The sequence below is a fragment of the Piliocolobus tephrosceles genome, chromosome 19 (genome assembly GCF_002776525.5).
Source record: "Piliocolobus tephrosceles isolate RC106 chromosome 19, ASM277652v3, whole genome shotgun sequence".
NCBI classification, from domain to species: Eukaryota; Metazoa; Chordata; class Mammalia; order Primates; family Cercopithecidae; genus Piliocolobus; species Piliocolobus tephrosceles.
The window spans coordinates 5,709,682-5,720,050 of NC_045452.1; the positions used below are offsets into that span (position 1 = coordinate 5,709,682).

The following is a 10,369-nucleotide window of genomic DNA, read 5'->3' on the forward strand; positions in this document are numbered from 1 at the left end:
TTTTTTTTTTTTTTGAGATGGAGTTTTGCTCTTGTCACCCAGGTTGGAGTGCAATGGCACGATCTTGCTTCACCGCAATCTCTGCCTCCCAGGTTCAAGTGATTCTCCTGCCTCAGCCTCCCGAATAGCTAGGATTACAGGCATGCGCCACCACGCCTGGCTAATTTTTTTTGTATTTTTAGTAGAGACCGGGTTTCTCCATGTTGGTCAGGCTGGTCTCGAACTCCCAACCTCAGGTAAACCACCCGCCTTGGCCTCCCAAAGTGCTGGGATTACAGGTGTGAGCCGCCACACCTGGCCAAAGTTCAAATCATTTTTGTTCCCTTGTTCAAATACCAGTCCCCGTTCCTGGATAACAGCTATTACCAATGGGTTATGATCCTTGAAGAGCCTTTCAGAACTCTCTTTGTATTATTTATATATATATTAGAAAGACTGTGAATTTTTGAAACTTTGTAAATTTCACAAATTCATTATTTTTCTTTGAAAATAGTTAAAATGGTGTATTTTGTGCTATGTGTACTTTTTTTCTTTTTAAAGACAGGATTTCAACCAGACATGGTGGCTCATGCCTGTAATGGGAGGCCGAGGCGGGCGGATCACCTGAGGTCAGGAGTTCGAGACCAGGCTGACCAACATGGAGAAACCCCGTCTCTACTAAAAATACAAAATTATCTGGGGGTGGTGGTACAGGCCTGCAATCCCAGCTACTCAGGAGGCTGTGGCAGGAGAATCGCTTGAACCCAGGAGGCAGAGGTTGCAGTGAGCCGAGATCGTGCCATTACACTCCAGCCTGGGCAACAAGAGCAAAACTCCATCTCAAAATAAATAAATAAATAAATAAATAAATAAATAAATAAATAAATAAATAAAATAAAGACAGCATCTTGCTCTGTTGCCCAGGTTGGAGTGCAGTGGCGTAATCAGAGCTCACCACAGCCTCAAACTCCTGGCCTCAAGCAATCTTCCCACCTTGGCCTCCTAAAGTTCTGGGATTATAGGCATGAGCCACCACGTCCAGCCTGTTATGCGTATTTTACTACAATAAACACACCCACATACATACACATACAAAGTCTACTTACAGAGATAAAGTCTCATCACATGTAAAGCAAGCATTTATTTCTTAACTATTCCCTTCTTTAAAGTTTCAAACATACACAAAATTACAGAGAAAATAATGAACTTGCCCAACCCACCCCTCCCAATTTAATGACAATCAGCATTTTGCCACTCTCACTACACACAGCCTTTTTGCCCTTGCCGCTACTGTCACTACAGTATTTTAATACAAATATAAGGAGCTTTAATTACTTAAATTGGATCCCCCTCCCCAACCATTTTCAAAGAAATGATTCAGAAAATGCAACAATAAAAGTTGCAGGGCAAACGGCCGCCTACAAGAGTGGTGGTGGGTATTGCCATTCAAAGCCAGCCCACTTTTCTTGGTGATTTACTGAGATGGGTACAAGCTCGAAATCAAGCACTGGTATTATTTTTAAAACTCCACAGAAGTGTCTTAAAACATAAAACATGTATCTACCATATGATCCAGCCATTCTACTCCTAAATGTTTAGCCAAGAGAAAAGAAAATAAAAAGTCCTGGCTGGATGCCATGGCTCACGCCTATAATCCCAGCACTTTGGGAGGCCAAGGCAAGCAGATCACCTGAGGTTAGGAGTTCAAGACTGGCCTGGCCAACATGGTGAAACCCCATCTCTACTAAAAATACAAAAAATTAAATGGGCATAGAGGCACATGCCTGTAGTCCCAGCTACTCAGGAGGCTGAGGCATGAGAATTACTTGAACCCAGGAGGCAGAGGTTTGCAGTGGGCCGAAATCACGTGACTGTACTATCTCAGGCAACAGAGTGAGACTCTGTCTCAAAAATTAAAAAAAAAAAGGCCAAGCACGGTGGCTCATGCCTGTAATCCCAGCACTTTGGGAGGCCGAGGCGGGCGGATCACGAGGTCAGGAGATCGAGACCATCCTGGCTAACACAGTGAAACCCTGTCTCTACTAAAAATACAAAAAATTAGCTGGGCGTGGTGGCGGGCACCTGTAATCCCAGTTACTCAGGAGGCTGAGGCAGGAGAATCACTTGAACCTGGGAGGCGGACGTTGCTGTGAGCTGAGATCGCATCACTGCACTCCAGCCTGGGCAACAGAGCGAGACTCCGTCTCAAAAATTAAAAAAATAAATAAAGAAAAAAGAAAAAAAGAAAAGAAATAGAAGTTCTTACAAAGCCTTGTCCACAAATGTTCACAGCAGCTTCACTGGTAATTGCCCCAAACTGGTAACAACCTAATTGTCCATCAAAAGATGAATGGAGAAACAAATTGTGGTCTACTCACACAATAGAATACTAGTCAGCAACAGAAAGGAATGAAGTACTGAAACATGCTACACCATGAATGATCTCAACATAATTACTCTGAGTGAAGAAGCAAGGGCAAAAAAAAAAGAGGACTGATTCCATTTATATTCAAGTCTAGAAAATGCAAACTAATCTACACGGACAGGAAGCAGACCTGTGATAGGCTGGGAAGACCAGGGGAAGGGAGAGATTACAAAGTGGCAGCCAGGCATGGTGGTTGACACTTGTAATCCCAGCACTTTGGGAGGCCGAGGTGGGTGGACAACTTGAGGTCAGGAGTTCAAGACCAGCCTGGCCAACATAGCAAAACCCCATCTCTACTAAAAATACAAAAATTAGCCAGGCATGGTAGTGGGTGCCTGTAATCCCAGCTACTAGGGAGGCTAAGGCAGGAGAATCACTTGAACTTGGGAGGCGGACATTGCTGTGAGCCGAGATCGTGCCACTGCACTCCAGCCTGGGCGACAAGGGCAAAACTCTGTTTCCAAAAAAAAAAAAAAAAAAAAACAAACAAAGTGGCATGAGGAACCTTTTGCATGTGATGCAGATGTTTGCTATTTTGACTGTGATGGTGATTTCACAGGTGTACACATATAGGGAAACTCACCAAGTTGAATGTTTTAAATCTGTGCTCTTTCCTGCATGTCAACTGTATCTCAATTAAAGCTGTTTTTTCAAAAAAACTAAGACTGCAGAAAGCATCAACCACAAACTGGTTATAGCTAGCAGTTAATTTTATGAGTTTTCTCTTATTAAAATGAAATAAAAATACTTTTTAAGCAATTTAATTGCTGGTAACCCTACTTCTTTCTTTTTGTTTTAATTTACATTTATATTTTTATTTTTATTTTTTATTTTTTATTTTATTTTATTTTTTCTGAGACAGAGTCTTGCTCTGCCGCCCAGGCTGGAGTTCAGTGGCACAATCTCGGCTCACTGCAAGCTCCACCTCCTGGGTTCACGCCATTCTCCTGCCTCAGCCTCCTAAGTAGCTGGGACTACAGGCGCCCGCCACCATGCCCAGCTAATTTTTTTGTGTTTTTAGTGGAGATGGGGTTTCATCGCATTAGCCAGGATGGTCTTGATCTCCTGACCTTGTGATCCACCCACCTTGGCCTCCCAAAGTGCTGGGATTACAGGTGTGAGCAACCGCACCCGGTTGTATTTTTATTTTTTTTAGAGACAGGTCTCACTCTATCGCCCAGGCTGGAGTACAGTGGTGTGATCACGGCTCACTGCAGCCTCAAAGTCCTGGACTCAAGCCATCCTCCTGCCTCAGACTCTGGAGTAACTAGAACTATAAGGTATACACAACCACATCTGGCTAATTTCAAAACAAAATTTTTTTCTTTTAGAGATAAGAGTCTCACTATGTTGCCCAGACTGGTGTCAAACTTGTGGGCTCAAGCAATCCTCCCACCACACCTCAGCCTCCCAAAGTGCTGGGATTACAGATGTGAGCCAATGTGCCCAGCCACCTACTTCTTCCTTCTATGGCGAGGTGGTAAGTAGGGGGTAGGCAGTAAGAACCATTATGAAGGACCTTGAAGGAGTTTCTATTAACATCTTAAACCTAAATTTTAGTATTTTAATAAAGCAGGCACTCCTATATAAGAAAGCCGTGCCCCTCTGCCTATTTGCAAAGAAAAAAACACCTGATACATTTGTAAACAGCATTTAACACCTGGGAGTCGGGAGTCACAACTCTTCACGCCAGAAGGGACTTCATCGTCCCAACATTAGAAGAAAAAATGTTTTATTGTGTGCATGACACATTTCTGAGTTTTCCCGGGGTCTAGAAGATCACAGAGGCTCTTTTTCCCGCAGCTATAACTGCCTGCTGGTTAATGAGAGATGTGCCACATAGCCACTCCTTACCTTTTCTCTTGGTTCCTTAGGAAACTCGCCGCTCAGCTCAGCACACTTCTCATATTTGACTTCGTTGCTTGAAGCTGAACTTGAAAACCTGGTGCAGAGATCTGAGTTACCTTTACGGAGCTGGAAGCTGTTATTCCCCCCAGCCCACACACCAGCTCAGGAGCCCAGGCCACGTAACCTTAAGAAAGGACATTTCCTTTCCCCTTACCAAAAGGAGAACTGCCCAGTGGGGACAGCCTACCTTAAACACAGCATTACCGGGGTGGAAGAAGCCCCAGGCTGGGGGAAGACACCCAGGTGCTAGTCCCAGCTCTACTGCCTCTTCACTGGGGGAGCCTGGGTTAGGCGTGTGACCTCACCTGAGCCTCTGTTTCTTCATCTATACAACGGGGATAATTAACACCTCCCCATCCCTTTTATGGGGCAGATAAGAGGCTGCTCAAGGCCCTAATAGCTATGTGAGGGCGTTTAGGGAAGGGCGAAGATGCCCCAGGAGGGATAATGAATGGCTGTTGTTAGCAATGCCAGGTAAAAGAGCAGCCCCGCCTCAGAGCAGCCCCCAGACTGAAGGGTAGTGGGATGTCAAGGAATGTGTGGGGGCCCAGGTCTGTCTCTGCCTCTCTGGATCACCAGGGCCCTCTCTGGGCCTCGTTTTCCCCACTTTAAAAAGGGAAGAGGGGGTGGAGCTAGAAGCTTGCCATCCCTGGAGAGCTCTCTGGTGTAAATACCTGAGAGCTGGGGACTCTGAAGAAAAGGAAAGGGAGAGAAATGAAACCACTTAAACCTAACCTACACTCAGCAACCCAGGGTCTGCCTCCCAGGATATGTGAGGCTGAGAGGAGTTGTGTCTGAACTCAGAGCCTCAGTTTCCCCATCTGACAGATAATCACACAGCCTCTCCAAGGTTCTTCCAAGATAATCACACAGCCTCTCCAAGGCTCTTCGATGACATAGTGAGAGGAAGCATATTAGGACCCTGGCATAGGTGTCCTTCTCTGATACCTTAACTCAGGGGTTGTCAGGCCTGGCTGCACATAAGATCGACTTGGAAGCTTTTAAAAACTACCAAAATGTGGGCCGGGCACGGTGGCTCACCCCTGTAATCCCAGCACTTTGGGAGGCTAAGGTGGGCGGATCACAAGGTCAGGAGTTCGAGAACAGCCTAACATGGTGAAACCCTGTCTCTACTAAAAATACAAAAATTAGCTGGGTGTGGTGGCCTGCCCCTGTAATCCCAGCTACTCGGGAGGCTGAGGCAGGAGAATTGCTTGAACCCGGGAGGCAGAGGTTGCAGTGAGCTGAGATCACGACACTGCACTCCAGCCTGGGCGACAGAGCAACTCCATCTCAAAAATAAATAAATAAATAAATAAAAATAAAAAATAAAATAAAAACTACCAAAATACAAGACCCTCCCCAAATCAAGTGAATCGGAATCTCTAGGGGTGGGGCCCAGGCACTGGTATTTTTTCTGGGTTATCCTAAAGCACTGAGAGCCAGTGGTCTAGCTTTGGCTTGGCTGGCTGTCCTGGTTCCCAGGGCCGGGAGGGCAGTCTGCCCAGAGATCCTGCCTTTGCAAGCTCCAGCCTGGACAAAGTATGTCAGTGGCATGCATGCCATTAAGAGCCAGTCGATCATGCCCAGTGGCATCTCTCTGTTGTGGCCACTTGTGGGAAAACAAAGAAGAGATGTCGGAGGTGGGCCAAGTTTACAATATCATTATTAACCAACTGACTTAGAATATCTTTCTTTTTGTGTGTGTGTGATGGTGTCTTGCTCTGTTGTCCAGGCTGGAGTGGTGTGATCTCGGCTCACTGCATCCTCTGCCTCCCAGGTTCAAGCGATTCTCTTGCCTTAGCCTCCTGAGTAGCTGGGATTACAGACGTGTGCCACCATGCCCAGCTAATTTTTGTATTTTTAGTAGAGATGGAGTTTCACCATGTTGGCCAGGCTCAGGCTGGTCTCGAACTCCTGACCTCATGACCCACCCACCTCGGCCTCCTAAAGTGCTGGGATTACAGGCATGAGCCACCGCGCCCAGCCTAGAATATCATTATTAACCAACTGACTTGGAATATAATTATTAACCAACTGACTTAGAATATCGATATTAACCAACTGATGTAGAATATCGGTATTAACCAACCAACTTAGAATATCATTATTAACCAACTGACGTAGAATACCATTATTAACCAACTGACTTAGTAGGTTGGTATTAACAAACTGACTTAGAATATCATTATTAACCAAATGACTTAGAAGATCATTATTAACCAACTGACTTAGAATATCAGTATTAGGCCGGGCACGGTGGCTCACGCCTGTAATCCCAGCACTTTGGGAGGCCGAGGTGGGCGGATCACCTCAGGTCAGGAGTTTGAGACCAGCCTGGCCTACCTGGTAAAACCCCATCTCCACTAAAAATACAAAAATTAGCTGGGCGTGGTGGCAGGCACCTGTAATTCCAGCTCCTCGGGAGTCTGAGGCAGAAGAACTGCTTGAACCCGGGAGGCAGAGGCTGCAGCGAGTGGAGGTCGCACCACTGCACTCCAACCTGGGCAACAGAGCGAGACTCCATCTCAAAAAAAAAGAATATCAGTATTAACCAACTGACTTAGAATATCAGTATTAACCAACTGACTTGCCCAAGTTACCTTGACTCCTCTGAGTTTATTTTTTGGGCCACTCATAGAGGCTTAGGCCCAGTCTGAAGTGTTCTCTCTCTGCCTTCAGGGAAGAAAGGCTTAGCTATGGAGACAGGCTGAGCTGGAATGCCATCCAGCTCCCACCTCCTCACAGTATTTCACCCTTCTGCCCTGCCTCCGTGAAATGGGCACACACCACCCAGTTCAATCACACAGCACATCTGAAGCTGAGAAAAGCCATGAAAACAGCTCCAGGACCCCCGGCTGGCCATACCCAGAGGGAAGCTGCACTGCCTCTCCGTGCCTCACCTTCCTCATCTGAGAAATGGACCCTGCTACAACCTCCTCTTTCGCTATGGGTAAACTGAGGGGGGCAACAGGTACCCAGCATGGAGCCTGGTTCCCTCCTCCTCAGGGTCTGTGGGTGGGTGGCTGAGGGAGGGGTATAGGATGTGCCTACTTACAATTTGGTCAAATCCGCCGACAGTGGCCGAGCCTGGAACGTCCTCCTCCTGACCTCGGGCTTGGCCTCGGAGCTCTCAGCAGTCCAGCCTCTGATCCGCTCCTGGACGCTGACAACCCCTTTCTCCGGCTCTGGTGCCACCAGTGGGGACGCGGGGGTGGCCAGGCGGGGTTCAGACCCCACTGCCAAGGCCAAGGTGCTGTCCTCCCGAAATAGGCTGATGCACTTTCTGACGCTCCTCCTGGAGGCCCACTCTCCCCCTGCCGGGGCCTCCCCGTCCGCCACTCTGCTCTTAACCTCAGCAAGTTCTAGGCCCCTTCCCAGCCTGGGTGAGGGGGACTCAGCAGCCTTCTCTGGCTCTGGGTCCAGCTTGGCCCTTTCTTCCTGGGGACTCTGGTCATTGCTGGGGGTGACCCTGGCTGAGCCCCCCAGGGCTCTGGGGCTGCCCGTCTCTGGCTTGGAAAGCATCTTCTCCTTCTGTTCACGGATTTTCTTGGCCACCTCTAGGAAGTCCAAATCAGGATCATGAAGAGGAGCCTCAGCCTTAACCAAACACTCCCTGTCCAGCTTGGACGCTGCTCTGGGCCTCTCTAGCCCAGCCATGTCCCCTGCTGTGGCTCCACTTCCTTCATCGGCCACCTTCCTCAGCAAGGCCTCTTTGTTCTCAAACCGGGCCGTGAGGTCCATGGACAAGGGCCTGGGCTTCCTCACCCACGTCTTCTCGGGAGGGGTGGGGGGCACTTTGCCCACTGTGGCCACTGCGCCAGGGCCTGGCTTCTGAGGCTGAATGGACTCCGTGAAAATGGCAGACACAGGCCTCCTCTTCAGGCGAGGCCTGGGCTCCACAAAGGGGTGTGCTGTGTCCTCCACACTGCTGGCCTTTAAGGGAGGCTGGTCTTGGCCTGCCTCCTCTTGGGGTACAGGTAACTTTGTGTCCTGAGACAGGGGGCCTGACCGGGGAAGGGTCCCCGCAGGCTTTCGGTTGAGCAGGGTAGGCTTGGCGGCCACCTCAGGCCGGGAGCCAGACACACCTGGCTTGGCCTCCTCGGCCCCCTCACTGACCGCCTTCCCCAGAGTGGGGCCGCTTTTGGTGGTTTCGAAGAGAATCATGGTGTTGGGGCTGGGCCGCAGGAACACAGCCTTGTTGAAGTGGGGCGAGCCCGTCCTTGGGCCCTCCCCACTGCCCACGTCCTGCCCCACCAAGCCAGGCATCCTCTTGTCCAGATCCTTTGCTGCTGGCTCCTCAGAGATCCCCCCAGAGGAATAAGGTCCAGTTGAAATGGGCCGCAGAGATGGGACAGGAGATTTCACGTCCTGCTCCTTCGAGAAGGGTTTGGGGGCGAGCCTTGGCAGAGGGAGTAAGCGGGCCGGGCTCCGCAGGGGGCTCTTTGCTTCCAAGATCCGGGCTGGAGGAGCCCCAGAGGCTTCGCCGGCCTGGAGGAAGTAGGTCCTCGTCAGGGTCTCCTCCTTGCCAATCTCACCCAGGCCTGGGACGGCCGTCAAGGGCGTTATGGAGCCCACCTCGACCCGCGTGGCCATGGTTACGGTTGTGGATCCATGGGGGTTAGGAACATCGAGAATGGAGAAGCAATTGCTAAACAAAACACACAAAAACAAAAGTAAGTTTGGAAAACAGTCAGTGTCTGGGTTGAAGCAGAATGGTTTAGAGAAATGGGACAGAGTCCTGAGCCCCAGATTCTGTACGACAGCCCTCCGCTGACCTCACCAGGCAGGCTTGGACCTGCCTCTCCCAGTCTCTGAGCTCTGGACAAGGGGAGTGGACTAAACGTCCATCCCTGAAGTTCGTTCCAGCTCTAAGGGTGTAGAAAAAGCATCAACACTCGCTGGAGGGTTTTCCCCTGACTCAGCTAATCTAGAGGCCAGCACTGATCTCTGCTATACAGATAAGGAAACCAGCTCAGAGAGGCCAACTAACTGGTCTGGAGTCACCCAGGAAGCAAGAGGCAAAGCCAGGATTTAAAACCAGGTTTGACACCAAACTCACACCACACATGCTCCTCCCTGAATAGGCCTCAGTGGGAGCGTCCTCATATTCCCTCACTCCTGTTACCCTGTTTTCCCATTGCAGAGCCTGCTCACATCCCAGGTGATCCTAATCACAAGTGTATGCTAAGCACCTAGCACAGAGAAGGCAAGTGACCCGCTGCAGGTCACACAGCAACGCTCGCAGCTCGGGAGTGCCTGGGAGCATAAAGCTGGTTAGTGACCTGGGAACCCATGCCCTAGGCACCAACCCCACCCAATCGTCCCTTAGTTCCTTTTCTTTCCCCTCCCCCACCCTTCCAGATGCCATAAAAAGAAGTCATTCTTATTTTTCTCACTCAACCTGCTTTTGTTATTTGTTTGCTTGTGGTTCTTTTCTGTTGAACATACATTTTAACGCTGACTGCCTTCATATTCTTAATAAAAAGAAACGTCCAACTGTGAGGGCTTCCCATGAGTGAGATCTTGAGCTATGTGAAATGCTTCTTGTGTTTTATAAATCTCATCCTCCTCACAACCCTATTTAGTGGGTACAATTAGGAGACCCCATTTTGCAGCAGCTTGGGGCATAAGCCTCTTGTTCACGCTGCTATGAGATCTGTTTTCTCAAAGCAAGGGCCTTCCTCTCTCATTAATCCTCCAGCAACCCCGAAAGGCAGGAATGAAGGCATCATCGTTATCTCCCTCATGGAGATGAAGGGAAAGGGCCCAGAGAGGTCACCAGACTTGCCTACAGTCACCCAGCTGAAACCTAACCTCAAGTTCACTACCCACTTAGCTCTGTCTTTTTTTGGAGACCGAGTTTCACTCTTGTTGCCCAGACTGGAGTGCAATGGCGCGATCTCAGCTCACAGCAACCTCCTCTTCCCAGGTTCAAGCCATTCTCCTGCCTCAGCCTCCTAAGTAGCTGGGATTACAGGCATGCGCCACCACCCCCAGTTAATTTTGTACTTTTAGTAGAGATGGGGTTTCTCCATGTTGGTCAGGTTGGTTTCG

The 10,369-nt window shown here is 49.2% G+C and overlaps 1 protein-coding gene across 1 annotated transcript in view; it reads right to left on the minus strand.

Annotated features, from left to right (window-relative positions):
• KIAA1671 (KIAA1671 ortholog) overlaps positions 1-8,908 on the minus strand; it is a 180,044-nt gene extending 171,136 nt beyond the window's left edge. Inside the window, exons 1-2 of the mRNA XM_023185779.1 lie at positions 7,371-8,908; positions 4,259-4,346 (exon numbers count right to left, since the gene is read on the minus strand). Of these exons, the coding sequence (XP_023041547.1) occupies positions 4,259-4,346; positions 7,371-8,908 (1,626 nt within the window). The remainder of the gene's footprint in view (positions 1-4,258; positions 4,347-7,370) is intronic.
• Between the last annotated feature and the right edge of the window lie 1,461 nt (positions 8,909-10,369).